The 15,539-nt window shown below is 30.3% G+C and overlaps 5 protein-coding genes across 5 annotated transcripts, besides 14 other annotated features; all 5 read left to right on the top strand.

The window, feature by feature from the left end:
• Positions 1–191: part of a mobile genetic element that runs on past the window's edge.
• Positions 158–191: a terminal%2Cinverted (terminal inverted repeat of MuDR-4N1_TV transposon ID:TVAGG3_0051790).
• A 685-nt stretch (positions 192–876) lies between these two features.
• Positions 877–913: a mobile genetic element.
• Positions 877–913: a terminal%2Cinverted (terminal inverted repeat of Banshee-A3 transposon ID:TVAGG3_0051780).
• A 683-nt stretch (positions 914–1,596) lies between these two features.
• TVAGG3_0051770 (uncharacterized protein) lies at positions 1,597–2,194 on the top strand (the record flags this gene model as incomplete). Its single annotated transcript, XM_051221069.1, has 1 exon — positions 1,597–2,194. A coding segment is annotated over one exon (598 nt), but the record flags the coding sequence as incomplete, so codon positions are not given.
• Positions 1,597–2,655: a mobile genetic element.
• A 601-nt stretch (positions 2,656–3,256) lies between these two features.
• Positions 3,257–3,294: a mobile genetic element.
• Positions 3,257–3,294: a terminal%2Cinverted (terminal inverted repeat of Banshee-A3 transposon ID:TVAGG3_0051750).
• A 1,200-nt stretch (positions 3,295–4,494) lies between these two features.
• On the top strand, positions 4,495–4,833 carry TVAGG3_0051740 (uncharacterized protein; the record flags this gene model as incomplete). The annotated part of the gene is made up of 1 exon (XM_051224205.1): positions 4,495–4,833. One exon carries the CDS (start codon positions 4,495–4,497, stop codon positions 4,831–4,833), a length of 339 nt encoding a protein of 112 aa, XP_051109191.1.
• Positions 4,834–5,193: 360 nt separating this feature from the next.
• Positions 5,194–5,556, top strand: TVAGG3_0051730 (DDE endonuclease family; the record flags this gene model as incomplete). The annotated part of the gene is made up of 1 exon (XM_051221067.1): positions 5,194–5,556. One exon carries the CDS (start codon positions 5,194–5,196, stop codon positions 5,554–5,556), a length of 363 nt encoding a protein of 120 aa, XP_051106053.1.
• A 2,522-nt stretch (positions 5,557–8,078) lies between these two features.
• Positions 8,079–9,218: a mobile genetic element.
• Positions 9,185–9,218: a terminal%2Cinverted (terminal inverted repeat of MuDR-4N1_TV transposon ID:TVAGG3_0051720).
• Positions 9,219–9,903: 685 nt separating this feature from the next.
• Positions 9,904–9,940: a mobile genetic element.
• Positions 9,904–9,940: a terminal%2Cinverted (terminal inverted repeat of Banshee-A3 transposon ID:TVAGG3_0051710).
• A 682-nt stretch (positions 9,941–10,622) lies between these two features.
• On the top strand, positions 10,623–11,470 carry TVAGG3_0051700 (integrase catalytic region-containing protein; the record flags this gene model as incomplete). The annotated part of the gene is made up of 1 exon (XM_051221066.1): positions 10,623–11,470. A coding segment is annotated over one exon (848 nt), but the record flags the coding sequence as incomplete, so codon positions are not given.
• Positions 10,623–11,681: a mobile genetic element.
• A 601-nt stretch (positions 11,682–12,282) lies between these two features.
• Positions 12,283–12,320: a mobile genetic element.
• Positions 12,283–12,320: a terminal%2Cinverted (terminal inverted repeat of Banshee-A3 transposon ID:TVAGG3_0051680).
• A 1,200-nt stretch (positions 12,321–13,520) lies between these two features.
• TVAGG3_0051670 (uncharacterized protein) lies at positions 13,521–13,859 on the top strand (the record flags this gene model as incomplete). Its single annotated transcript, XM_051221065.1, has 1 exon — positions 13,521–13,859. One exon carries the CDS (start codon positions 13,521–13,523, stop codon positions 13,857–13,859), a length of 339 nt encoding a protein of 112 aa, XP_051106051.1.
• Between the last annotated feature and the right edge of the window lie 1,680 nt (positions 13,860–15,539).

The following is a 15,539-nucleotide window of genomic DNA, read 5'->3' as shown; positions in this document are numbered from 1 at the left end:
CGAAGAATGGCTTCGCCGAATCTTTGATCAGCAGAGGCCAAATGAAAAGGCCTCTGCTGATGGATTCTCAGGAGCCCTGAGGCTCCCTTTCGTAATGATTGGGAGCCTTGGGGCTCCTGCAGCAGAGTATCGCTCCGCTCCATTAATTTTTTTTAAAAAAAAGTGCCGTGTGGCAAATTTGTCCTGTTCCCTCTCCTAACACATAACTCCACAACTACCCAAGTACTATATTGCCACTCCTTCCCGCATTGCATTTGAGAAACATTAAAAGTGGCGACAAGTGCACTTGCCATGGCATATTGTTGCGCGTATATACTACTTCTAATGAAAGAAGCAGTATATACGCGCAATTCGAGTGAGATTGCAGCAGAAAGTCGAGAAGAGAGCCCTTTCTTAAGGTTAGGACTCCCTTCTCGACTTTATTATACAATGAAATATAAATCATAGTATATTTTTGTCACTTTTCACATCGTATTACCCCGATAGAAACAAAACAAAACGACTTTCTTGATATATCAATAAATGGCACGGATAATTTATTGGATGCATTGGAAAAATATTTTAATACATATCCTATTGAGCAAAATCGATTTCAAAAAGATGAAATATTAGAATGGCCCAAGTATTTAATCATACAATTAAACTTTCGTAAGACGAAATGGTGGAAGTGAAGTGATGTTGAAACCTTGATATTTCCTCGAAATTTCTACAAAACATATATTAGACATAAAGCATATATCTTATTTTATTAAGAATGTTGAATAATAATATTATTAAATATTAAGCTTTAAAAAAGCTAATTAAATTCAAAAATGAATATATATTATTATTGGATAAATATTAATCAGAACAAATGATTTTTTTATTAATGCTATGTAATAAACAGAAATTCATCAAAAGTGACAGCTCTCAATTTTTGACATTTGTAAATTCTAAATTGAATGAGAAAAATGAAATAACACTAAGCATAATACAATATTCTAGATTTAATTATAATTAGGAAAAAGTTAGTTTTGAGAGTACTTTTCATAGGCATATAGAATGAAATCTTCTGAAAAATAATATCACATAAACTCATATTATTTTCTAATATATAACTATTTTATATAAAAATCAAATTCAATGATCTTAAAAGCGAAGGATAAACCTCAAAATTTACGAATATAATGAGTGGGAATATAATGCTTATCTATCATAAAACCATATGAAATATCAATTTTTGCTTTACGCCTAATTTTTGACGACAATTAGCAAAAAATGTTAAATGTTAACACTCAGTCCATTTGAATATGAAAAATAAAATTGACTTTGATTAAATGTTTTTATTTATCATGCAATTCTTCTTGCGACCAAAGATTTGAATAAAATTTCAAAAAATAAGATAGCTTAAAAAATAATATACGGTAGTGTTTACTAATAGATGAATAGTATATAAATTCTATTAAAATGGATTTGATCCAAAAAAATATATAAAATTTGATCATAAATAAAATCGTTTTAAATTACTTCTTCATTTAAATTATAACAATTATTTTTGATTTTTATTTATCATCCACATTCAAATTTGAATCTTATCACAAAAGAAGGACCACTTTTATGACTACTGCCAAATCTATAAACAGAGAATGGCTATTTGAAGCTAAAAGAAGAATAGAAGAAGGTGAATATTACAAAAGTGTGGGAAAGGAAGTTGAATTGGAAAATGGTAAAATTAAATTGAATGTTGCCGAAAATACAATAAGAAGAGCATTTCAACTTCAAGAAATCGAATTACCAAAAGTTAGTCGCGGCAGAAAACCAAATCCACCAACATTTGAACAAAAACAATTAATTAATTCTTGTGTTTCACAATATAAAGGAGGAATTTCAAAAACTTATTTATTGATTAAAAGGTTTCAAAATATTGTTCAAAATCCCGATTGTGAGAAAGAAAAAGAAGAAATTGCAAAAGAATTTGAAAATATAGAAGATTTGACAAAAGATCAAATTTTTGACAATTTACAAAAAATAAAGCCTCATCAAGTGGAAAAATTTATGATGGAATCAGGTTTATCTTCAAAAAGAGATTACAAACCAGCAGATCCACCTACCAAATATCGTGCCATATCAAAGAATTTGATATGGCACTGCGATATTCATTACCTTCACGGTAATGTTTCTTTTCCATTCTTTGCCATATTGAATGATATGACACGTAAAGTTCTCAAAACTAAATTATTGAAAAACAAGTCTTCCAACTCAACAGCGAATATTTTAAGAAAACTTTTAGAGGAGTTTATCCCTTACTGCATCTGGACCGATAACGGCGGTGAAAACCGCGGTGAATTCGGCCAGGTTATGCAGGAAAACGGAATAGTTTGGAAGCACACCTTGCCGTATATGCCAAGACAGAACGGCAAGGTGGAGCGCCTGTGGCCAAGCTTAGAAAAGTTTTTGCCAGACGAGTTGGATGATATTCAACAAATCAAGGACTCAGTTCAGCAGTTCATTGAAAAATACAACAATACACCACATTTATCTCTCGATATTAATCCAAAAACGAATAGTAATTACACTCCTAACGAATTATTCGAAGTTTCAAAATTTTGGTACGAGCCAGAAATGCAAAAATGGGAGTTATATATCAAAGAGGAATGGGTTTTAGCAAAATTTGAATAATTACATCATTTTAAATGACTTCTAAACAATTTTATTTATGATCAAATTTTATATATCTTTTTGGATCAAATCCATTTTAATAGAATTTATATACTATTCATCTATTAGTAAACACTACCGTATATTATTTTTAAGCTATCTTATTTTTTGAAATTTTATTCAAATCTTTGGTCGCAAGAAGAATTGCATGATAAATAAAAACATTTAATCAAAGTCAATTTTATTTTTCATATTCAAATGGACTGAGTGTTAACATTTAACATTTTTTGCTAATTGTCGTCAAAAATTAGGCGTAAAGCAAAAATTGATATTTCATATGGTTTTATGATAGATAAGCATTATATTCCCACTCATTATATTCGTAAATTTTGAGGTTTATCCTTCGCTTTTAAGATCATTGAATTTGATTTTTATATAAAATAGTTATATATTAGAAAATAATATGAGTTTATGTGATATTATTTTTCAGAAGATTTTGTGTTCTTCTTCAAAATTTTATTTTTTATTAAAAAGAATCTTTACAAAATATACATTTACTTTAATTAATATTTAAAAACGTGCTCTATCAAAAGTTCCAAAAATTCAATATTATAGCTTTTCTGAGGTGTCACTTTTGATGAATTTCTGTTTTCAACACTAGACAAAAACAATTATATTAGATGCACATGATTAACATCTCTTGGTCTGATGATGTTTTTCAATTAAAAGATTATTATATACAGTTGAATTTACAAAATTCTTAATTCATAATTGCATGGCACAAGAGAGGTATGATCTGCTTATATGTTAATGATAGATATACCATATTATTTCCATTACTATAAATAACTTAAAGAAATATATCTTCTAAGTGTATTTTTTGTTCAATTTTGTTTGAAAAAAAAATTAAAACGCATTTCTTATCTTGTTTAGCTTTGATAAGTTGGATTAAATAATATTACTAAATACAAATCATGATAACAATTATATATCCATGCTAAATGCCTGAAGATCTGGTGAAAATATTGAGATATGCCTCACTTCCATCATTTCGTCTTACCACATAAAAATATGTGATTTTTAAAACAAGTTAGCTGATATGCTTTTAACAAAACCGAATCAAAAGTATTCAAAAAAATCTGAAATTGTAAAATATCTTAATCAAAAATAAAGGGTTGATCTTCATTTTCGGGATTTCAAAAAAATTTGGAATTTCACCTCCCAAACACACAGATTGTCCAGTTCATTGGCATAGAGAATATCCGATTTCCAGTGTTTTACTCTGAATCTTATTAGTTAAATACCGAATTTCGAACATAAATTCATCAAAATCGAATAAAGAGACTACCAAAAACGACACAAATATAATCAAGTCACAATCATTTAACAGGAACTCCTTAAATGAAGATTTTTACAATTTTAATCTCTATATTTTAGAAAAAAATATGCTCAGTCACAAACACAATTACTATGTTATGGAACAAGGCATTGACACTCGAATCTCTGGCCAATTCGAGGAACATCCAAAATTTCAATAATCTTATCCCACAGAATCCATAGCCCAAAAACTTTAATTTGCATAGTACATTTGAAGACGAATAATATTAGTCCAATTTTTTTTAACTTTGAAATTTTCAAAGATACAAAATTTATTACATTTAGAATTAATGCATTAATATATGCATTTGTTCCGTACCGAAAATGAACTTTACAAAAAGTGACATGAAAAGTCTTAATTACATTAAAGCCAAATGTAAACTTCATTGAGAAAAAGCAGTTTTGTCTCGTATTCAACGTAAAATCTTCAAAAGAAGACTAAACAAAAAGTGCTACACTGATAACAAAGATGAATTTCACATGGAACGCGATGATTCAATAACTGCAGAGTTGCGACATACAATTGCGGAAAATGTATGGACAACCACATGTAATGGTGGAGAACCATCGTATCTTTCAGAGGTCGAATTACTTGATTTTTATGGTGAAATCAATCAAAGAGCAAAAGGTCTTGCATGTGAAAAGGTAATCGAAGCTTATCAGATTGCCTACGAATTACTGGAGTATAGATACAGCAGAGCTTTATATCTAGCTGGCCTTGTTCATCCAGACGAATTTCCAACAAGAGGAAAAAGAATTGTTTACTTCGCTAGAAGTATATCTCCCCTCAAGATCATGGTTAAACAGAGTTTGCTCTGATCTCAACATTGAGATCAAAAGCTCAAAAGAAAATGAGGAAAAACGAGCAAAGTACTGTAACACAGCAACAGTTGCTAACTTCTTACATTAATTTCAGTATACGGCAGGAATTGATCCATGGAATAAGTGGAGTATTTATGAAACATCTCTGCTTCATCAAAGCGTTACAAAGTTATCTGCACTGAAAGCAACCCTCCTTTAACCAAAGAAGAGCATGAATTTGTGCTTGTTACTAGTATCTTCCCATATAATTCTGAAGGATACCGGATGAAACCATTTATTATTGTTCCAGGAATATAAAATTGTTCACAGGAACTCCGCTCCGTGAGAGCATTCCTTACAGGACAATCTTATGGATGGATGACAAAGAAGATATGGGATATCTTTAATTTAACTTTTATTATCGAAATCCAGAGATATCGCTCAAGTCTTGATGCTATCACAGCAGCTCAGCATAATATCGTATTCGGTGATAATCATATCAGCCGAGTAAGTTATTTTACTTGCAAACTTTTGAGTCTCTTCAGAATTGAACTCTTGACATTTCCAGCTTACTGCACAGTAGTTCTCCAGTTATTTGATGTAGGATGTGCAGCATCTTTGAGATCAAAGAATAACAGGTTAAAATATGTTCCGCTTTACACATATGAGCAAGATAATTTATCAAATACCCCAAAACCAAGGTTAAAAATTGTAAGAATTTTAATTGATGCTTGTGATTAAGTCAATGCATCAGTATGGTATTCATCCGTGGAACCCAGATAAAGCCTTATCCAACGAATTAACAAACAAAACATCAAACGCAATACCAAATCCCACATATATATTTAATTCTTCTTGCAAAAAATTAACATCTGACGCCGAATTACTTAAAATTGCGCAATTTGAAGCAATCAAATTCAAACATTAAATCAAGCACTGATAGTTATTGTAACAAATATTTCGAATTATTTAGATTATTATCCTCCAAATACAAAAATTCTCAGCAAAGGGATGAAATTGAGTCAATTTAATGGAGCAAAACGAAGTGAGGTGAAATTCACCACTTTGACACCTCGTATTTTTCAGATATATCGATTAATATTGAGTTTTATTGGGATGGAAAACATACTGAAAAACCTGCAATATCAACACCTTTTTATATAATATTGAATAAATAAAAATTTGTTTTTATTTTCCAAAAAGATATATGATACATTTTTATTATACAGGTTAAAAACTGTCTAGCTTTTGCTTTTAGTGCTCGACCAGAGGCATACATTGAAAATACAATCCTCTCCATGGTTTTTGTGTAGGATCTGATCTTCTCAAAACGATGATATTGACTATTATTATATGAATTGAATGTATTTATGAATATTTCGAAATTTTAATATAAATAATTTATTAAAAATAAAAATTGAACGTAAGTACAAAAAATATAATTTGAAAGCAAATTAAAAATTAACGATACGATAATTTGGAACTTTTACCTTTTGCCAATAAATATAAAAATAAAATTTTGGGAATTGGAACTTAAGAGTAGAGAGACCTTTGTTGATATGTATGAGGCTATGTATTTATGTGTAGATCTGAGTAAGCTTGGTTATCATATAGCGGTTTCTGATGAAATTGAGAACCTCGGAGACCCAAGACCTTTGTTGATATGTATGAGGCTATGTATTTGTGCGTAGTCATTAAACCCATTCTTGCAAATTAGAATATTATTTTATTTGTTATATTGAGCTTTCTTCCTGATAATTTGCATATCTTCAAAATCATTAAAGTAAGTAAAATCAGTTGTTTTTTCGGTGATTAATCTTAATTCTTCGCATTATATTTCTTTTTTTTGAAAAATCTTACTGTTTGGGGAAATTCTCTTTGCGAAATCTGTTGGCCTGAGGATTATCTGGTTGAATAAAAATATGTTCAATTCCCCTTTCGCATAATAATTAATGAAATTGTGTTTTATTTTCGAGAGTGTGCAAAACGTTCCCACTTCTTGAGAGGTACGTTTTGCAAATTTTTTTCTTTCATACATAGAAGATTTTTGGAAGATGATTGATCTCTACATGATATTATATCATATTTCTACATTGAGTCCTTAACAATATTAAATTGCAGGGTTTTCAAATCAAAAAACTAACTTTCGCTCTTTCAGGTCAAATCAGCAAGGCTCTTCTATATAGGTGTTGGATATATTATCAAACTGAAATGAAACTTTCCAGAGATGTCCATAAAATTATTTTGCAAAACATCCCTCTCAAAAAGTGGGAACGTTTTTGCAATTTTTCTTTATTTTTTGTACCATTATCGGTCCATAGAGCGAAATGGGGACCAGGTATTGTGCTTAATGCACGTTTGAGTACATTTGTTGTATACTCTGCAGTTTTCTGAGAAAAAGATTATGAGTGATCTCGTTTTTTCTTAAAGTCATTTTTTTCTTATCAAAAAAAATTAAAATTACGTAAAACTATGACAAAATTACGTAATTCACAATTTTAATGCTGAAAAATAGGAATATAAGCTTATAATACTACAGGTAGATTGAGCATCGATGCGCGCTAATGCCAACATGATTAATTTGAGTCGGTTTTATATATTATTGGAAATTAATCACAAATTGTCCATGAATATAAGTTATATTCTTCGATATTATGAGTTAATGAAGGCTACAATATTTGTAATCATGATTGGCTAGTTAAAATCTATTAGAATAAAAGAAATTGTAATTTAATAATATTGAATTGACATTTTAAATAATTTGAGGTCTAATCCATTATGAGTATGGTTATTACAGGTCACTTATTATTATTCTTTGATATACAAAGAGTTAAAACGATTTGGTAATGAGATATTGTAGAAAATAAAAATAACTGTAATCTATTGAAACTGATAAAAAAAATTAAATCCATTTATTTTTTATTCATATGTTATTATTGATGAGAATTAGATTCATTTAAAATTGAATACATATTTTTGAGAGAGTCAAAAATTTCAGGATCGATTTCATCTTCGCATTCATCCAAATATATTCTAAGCTCGGAATTTTCAAATGCATTCAAAATATTGGCAAAGTTTTCTTTACAAGAAGAGTTAAATAAAATTTCTTGTAAACAATTAATAATAAATTTTGGGTTAAATTCAACAAAATCCGAAAGAATTTCAAACACCTTTTCAAATTTGTCATTAAATATCGAAAGGGATATTGAATCTTTTATGATAATAGCGATGAGGATATTTATCAAAATTTCCTTATTTTTGAAGAGTGCGGGATAAATTTGTCAAGTGTCACTTTTCAATAACCTTAAATTACGCTGTTCTAATTTTTTAAAAAATAACCTTAAATTATATTTGAAGAAATTATGTCTATGATATATGTTTTATTCTAGAATCTTGGAGTTTTCATGCACTACACAAGAGCTCCAAGGTTCCAAGAGTGAATGCTCAATAGCAATTATAGAGATGTACCTTTTCAAAATGACTTTTACTGATTAAATTTAATCAATAGAAGACATTTTGAAAAGGTACCTCTACAATTAGATATACAAGAGATTCAAAGCTTCATTTCAGATAGATTTGAAACTTTGAAACTCTTGGTAGATTTTGAGTGAATGCTGACAATCATCTTTGAGAAGGTTTTCTTAAAGAAAACCTTCTCAAAGAGGTTTCTCAGGAGCCCTGAGGCTCCCTTTCGTAATGATTGGGAGCCTTGGGGCTCCTGAGACGAAGAATGGCTTCGCCGAATCTTTGATCAGCAGAGGCCAAATGAAAAGGCCTCTACTGATGGATTCTCAGGAGCCCTGAGGCTCCCTTTCGTAATGATTGGGAGCCTTGGGGCTCCTGAGACGAAGAATGGCTTCGCCGAATCTTTGATCAGCAGAGGCCAAATGAAAAGGCCTCTACTGATGGATTCTCAGGAGCCCTGAGGCTCCCTTTCGTAATGATTGGGAGCCTTGGGGCTCCTGAGACGAAGAATGGCTTCGCCGAATCTTTGATCAGCAGAGGCCAAATGAAAAGGCCTCTACTGATGGATTCTCAGGAGCCCTGAGGCTCCCTTTCGTAATGATTGGGAGCCTTGGGGCTCCTGAGACGAAGAATGGCTTCGCCGAATCTTTGATCAGCAGAGGCCAAATGAAAAGGCCTCTGCTGATGGATTCTCAGGAGCCCTGAGGCTCCCTTTCGTAATGATTGGGAGCCTTGGGGCTCCTGAGACGAAGAATGGCTTCGCCGAATCTTTGATCAGCAGAGGCCAAATGAAAAGGCCTCTGCTGATGGATTCTCAGGAGCCCTGAGGCTCCCTTTCGTAATGATTGGGAGCCTTGGGGCTCCTGCAGCAGAGTATCGCTCCGCTCCATTAATTTTTTTTAAAAAAAAGTGCCGTGTGGCAAATTTGTCCTGTTCCCTCTCCTAACACATAACTCCACAACTACCCAAGTACTATATTGCCACTCCTTCCCGCATTGCATTTGAGAAACATTAAAAGTGGCGACAAGTGCACTTGCCATGGCATATTGTTGCGCGTATATACTACTTCTAATGAAAGAAGCAGTATATACGCGCAATTCGAGTGAGATTGCAGCAGAAAGTCGAGAAGAGAGCCCTTTCTTAAGGTTAGGACTCCCTTCTCGACTTTATTATACAATGAAATATAAATCATAGTATATTTTTGTCACTTTTCACATCGTATTACCCCGATAGAAACAAAACAAAACGACTTTCTTGATATATCAATAAATGGCACGGATAATTTATTGGATGCATTGGAAAAATATTTTAATACATATCCTATTGAGCAAAATCGATTTCAAAAAGATGAAATATTAGAATGGCCCAAGTATTTAATCATACAATTAAACTTTCGTAAGACGAAATGGTGGAAGTGAAGTGATGTTGAAACCTTGATATTTCCTCGAAATTTCTACAAAACATATATTAGACATAAAGCATATATCTTATTTTATTAAGAATGTTGAATAATAATATTATTAAATATTAAGCTTTAAAAAAGCTAATTAAATTCAAAAATGAATATATATTATTATTGGATAAATATTAATCAGAACAAATGATTTTTTTATTAATGCTATGTAATAAACAGAAATTCATCAAAAGTGACAGCTCTCAATTTTTGACATTTGTAAATTCTAAATTGAATGAGAAAAATGAAATAACACTAAGCATAATACAATATTCTAGATTTAATTATAATTAGGAAAAAGTTAGTTTTGAGAGTACTTTTCATAGGCATATAGAATGAAATCTTCTGAAAAATAATATCACATAAACTCATATTATTTTCTAATATATAACTATTTTATATAAAAATCAAATTCAATGATCTTAAAAGCGAAGGATAAACCTCAAAATTTACGAATATAATGAGTGGGAATATAATGCTTATCTATCATAAAACCATATGAAATATCAATTTTTGCTTTACGCCTAATTTTTGACGACAATTAGCAAAAAATGTTAAATGTTAACACTCAGTCCATTTGAATATGAAAAATAAAATTGACTTTGATTAAATGTTTTTATTTATCATGCAATTCTTCTTGCGACCAAAGATTTGAATAAAATTTCAAAAAATAAGATAGCTTAAAAATAATATACGGTAGTGTTTACTAATAGATGAATAGTATATAAATTCTATTAAAATGGATTTGATCCAAAAAAATATATAAAATTTGATCATAAATAAAATCGTTTTAAATTACTTCTTCATTTAAATTATAACAATTATTTTTGATTTTTATTTATCATCCACATTCAAATTTGAATCTTATCACAAAAGAAGGACCACTTTTATGACTACTGCCAAATCTATAAACAGAGAATGGCTATTTGAAGCTAAAAGAAGAATAGAAGAAGGTGAATATTACAAAAGTGTGGGAAAGGAAGTTGAATTGGAAAATGGTAAAATTAAATTGAATGTTGCCGAAAATACAATAAGAAGAGCATTTCAACTTCAAGAAATCGAATTACCAAAAGTTAGTCGCGGCAGAAAACCAAATCCACCAACATTTGAACAAAAACAATTAATTAATTCTTGTGTTTCACAATATAAAGGAGGAATTTCAAAAACTTATTTATTGATTAAAAGGTTTCAAAATATTGTTCAAAATCCCGATTGTGAGAAAGAAAAAGAAGAAATTGCAAAAGAATTTGAAAATATAGAAGATTTGACAAAAGATCAAATTTTTGACAATTTACAAAAAATAAAGCCTCATCAAGTGGAAAAATTTATGATGGAATCAGGTTTATCTTCAAAAAGAGATTACAAACCAGCAGATCCACCTACCAAATATCGTGCCATATCAAAGAATTTGATATGGCACTGCGATATTCATTACCTTCACGGTAATGTTTCTTTTCCATTCTTTGCCATATTGAATGATATGACACGTAAAGTTCTCAAAACTAAATTATTGAAAAACAAGTCTTCCAACTCAACAGCGAATATTTTAAGAAAACTTTTAGAGGAGTTTATCCCTTACTGCATCTGGACCGATAACGGCGGTGAAAACCGCGGTGAATTCGGCCAGGTTATGCAGGAAAACGGAATAGTTTGGAAGCACACCTTGCCGTATATGCCAAGACAGAACGGCAAGGTGGAGCGCCTGTGGCCAAGCTTAGAAAAGTTTTTGCCAGACGAGTTGGATGATATTCAACAAATCAAGGACTCAGTTCAGCAGTTCATTGAAAAATACAACAATACACCACATTTATCTCTCGATATTAATCCAAAAACGAATAGTAATTACACTCCTAACGAATTATTCGAAGTTTCAAAATTTTGGTACGAGCCAGAAATGCAAAAATGGGAGTTATATATCAAAGAGGAATGGGTTTTAGCAAAATTTGAATAATTACATCATTTTAAATGACTTCTAAACAATTTTATTTATGATCAAATTTTATATATCTTTTTGGATCAAATCCATTTTAATAGAATTTATATACTATTCATCTATTAGTAAACACTACCGTATATTATTTTTAAGCTATCTTATTTTTTGAAATTTTATTCAAATCTTTGGTCGCAAGAAGAATTGCATGATAAATAAAAACATTTAATCAAAGTCAATTTTATTTTTCATATTCAAATGGACTGAGTGTTAACATTTAACATTTTTTGCTAATTGTCGTCAAAAATTAGGCGTAAAGCAAAAATTGATATTTCATATGGTTTTATGATAGATAAGCATTATATTCCCACTCATTATATTCGTAAATTTTGAGGTTTATCCTTCGCTTTTAAGATCATTGAATTTGATTTTTATATAAAATAGTTATATATTAGAAAATAATATGAGTTTATGTGATATTATTTTTCAGAAGATTTTGTGTTCTTCTTCAAAATTTTATTTTTTATTAAAAAGAATCTTTACGAAATATACATTTACTTTAATTAATATTTAAAAACGTGCTCTATCAAAAGTTCCAAAAATTCAATATTATAGCTTTTCTGAGGTGTCACTTTTGATGAATTTCTGTTTTCAACACTAGACAAAAACAATTATATTAGATGCACATGATTAACATCTCTTGGTCTGATGATGTTTTTCAATTAAAAGATTATTATATACAGTTGAATTTACAAAATTCTTAATTCATAATTGCATGGCACAAGAGAGGTATGATCTGCTTATATGTTAATGATAGATATACCATATTATTTCCATTACTATAAATAACTTAAAGAAATATATCTTCTAAGTGTATTTTTTGTTCAATTTTGTTTGAAAAAAAAATTAAAACGCATTTCTTATCTTGTTTAGCTTTGATAAGTTGGATTAAATAATATTACTAAATACAAATCATGATAACAATTATATATCCATGCTAAATGCCTGAAGATCTGGTGAAAATATTGAGATATGCCTCACTTCCATCATTTCGTCTTACCACATAAAAATATGTGATTTTTAAAACAAGTTAGCTGATATGCTTTTAACAAAACCGAATCAAAAGTATTCAAAAAAATCTGAAATTGTAAAATATCTTAATCAAAAATAAAGGGTTGATCTTCATTTTCGGGATTTCAAAAAAATTTGGAATTTCACCTCCCAAACACACAGATTGTCCAGTTCATTGGCATAGAGAATATCCGATTTCCAGTGTTTTACTCTGAATCTTATTAGTTAAATACCGAATTTCGAACATAAATTCATCAAAATCGAATAAAGAGACTACCAAAAACGACACAAATATAATCAAGTCACAATCATTTAACAGGAACTCCTTAAATGAAGATTTTTACAATTTTAATCTCTATATTTTAGAAAAAAATATGCTCAGTCACAAACACAATTACTATGTTATGGAACAAGGCATTGACACTCGAATCTCTGGCCAATTCGAGGAACATCCAAAATTTCAATAATCTTATCCCACAGAATCCATAGCCCAAAAACTTTAATTTGCATAGTACATTTGAAGACGAATAATATTAGTCCAATTTTTTTTAACTTTGAAATTTTCAAAGATACAAAATTTATTACATTTAGAATTAATGCATTAATATATGCATTTGTTCCGTACCGAAAATGAACTTTACAAAAAGTGACATGAAAAGTCTTAATTACATTAAAGCCAAATGTAAACTTCATTGAGAAAAAGCAGTTTTGTCTCGTATTCAACGTAAAATCTTCAAAAGAAGACTAAACAAAAAGTGCTACACTGATAACAAAGATGAATTTCACATGGAACGCGATGATTCAATAACTGCAGAGTTGCGACATACAATTGCGGAAAATGTATGGACAACCACATGTAATGGTGGAGAACCATCGTATCTTTCAGAGGTCGAATTACTTGATTTTTATGGTGAAATCAATCAAAGAGCAAAAGGTCTTGCATGTGAAAAGGTAATCGAAGCTTATCAGATTGCCTACGAATTACTGGAGTATAGATACAGCAGAGCTTTATATCTAGCTGGCCTTGTTCATCCAGACGAATTTCCAACAAGAGGAAAAAGAATTGTTTACTTCGCTAGAAGTATATCTCCCCTCAAGATCATGGTTAAACAGAGTTTGCTCTGATCTCAACATTGAGATCAAAAGCTCAAAAGAAAATGAGGAAAAACGAGCAAAGTACTGTAACACAGCAACAGTTGCTAACTTCTTACATTAATTTCAGTATACGGCAGGAATTGATCCATGGAATAAGTGGAGTATTTATGAAACATCTCTGCTTCATCAAAGCGTTACAAAGTTATCTGCACTGAAAGCAACCCTCCTTTAACCAAAGAAGAGCATGAATTTGTGCTTGTTACTAGTATCTTCCCATATAATTCTGAAGGATACCGGATGAAACCATTTATTATTGTTCCAGGAATATAAAATTGTTCACAGGAACTCCGCTCCGTGAGAGCATTCCTTACAGGACAATCTTATGGATGGATGACAAAGAAGATATGGGATATCTTTAATTTAACTTTTATTATCGAAATCCAGAGATATCGCTCAAGTCTTGATGCTATCACAGCAGCTCAGCATAATATCGTATTCGGTGATAATCATATCAGCCGAGTAAGTTATTTTACTTGCAAACTTTTGAGTCTCTTCAGAATTGAACTCTTGACATTTCCAGCTTACTGCACAGTAGTTCTCCAGTTATTTGATGTAGGATGTGCAGCATCTTTGAGATCAAAGAATAACAGGTTAAAATATGTTCCGCTTTACACATATGAGCAAGATAATTTATCAAATACCCCAAAACCAAGGTTAAAAATTGTAAGAATTTTAATTGATGCTTGTGATTAAGTCAATGCATCAGTATGGTATTCATCCGTGGAACCCAGATAAAGCCTTATCCAACGAATTAACAAACAAAACATCAAACGCAATACCAAATCCCACATATATATTTAATTCTTCTTGCAAAAAATTAACATCTGACGCCGAATTACTTAAAATTGCGCAATTTGAAGCAATCAAATTCAAACATTAAATCAAGCACTGATAGTTATTGTAACAAATATTTCGAATTATTTAGATTATTATCCTCCAAATACAAAAATTCTCAGCAAAGGGATGAAATTGAGTCAATTTAATGGAGCAAAACGAAGTGAGGTGAAATTCACCACTTTGACACCTCGTATTTTTCAGATATATCGATTAATATTGAGTTTTATTGGGATGGAAAACATACTGAAAAACCTGCAATATCAACACCTTTTTATATAATATTGAATAAATAAAAATTTGTTTTTATTTTCCAAAAAGATATATGATACATTTTTATTATACAGGTTAAAAACTGTCTAGCTTTTGCTTTTAGTGCTCGACCAGAGGCATACATTGAAAATACAATCCTCTCCATGGTTTTTGTGTAGGATCTGATCTTCTCAAAACGATGATATTGACTATTATTATATGAATTGAATGTATTTATGAATATTTCGAAATTTTAATATAAATAATTTATTAAAAATAAAAATTGAACGTAAGTACAAAAAATATAATTTGAAAGCAAATTAAAAATTAACGATACGATAATTTGGAACTTTTACCTTTTGCCAATAAATATAAAAATAAAATTTTGGGAATTGGAACTTAAGAGTAGAGAGACCTTTGTTGATATGTATGAGGCTATGTATTTATGTGTAGATCTGAGTAAGCTTGGTTATCATATAGCGGTTTCTGATGAAATTGAGAACCTCGGAGACCCAAGACCTTTGTTGATATGTATGAGGCTATGTATTTGTGCGTAGTCATTAA

Source organism: Trichomonas vaginalis, chromosome IV (genome assembly GCF_026262505.1).
Source record: "Trichomonas vaginalis G3 chromosome IV, whole genome shotgun sequence".
Classification (NCBI taxonomy): domain Eukaryota; phylum Parabasalia; order Trichomonadida; family Trichomonadidae; genus Trichomonas; species Trichomonas vaginalis.
This window is presented reverse-complemented; position numbering and strand designations above follow the sequence as displayed.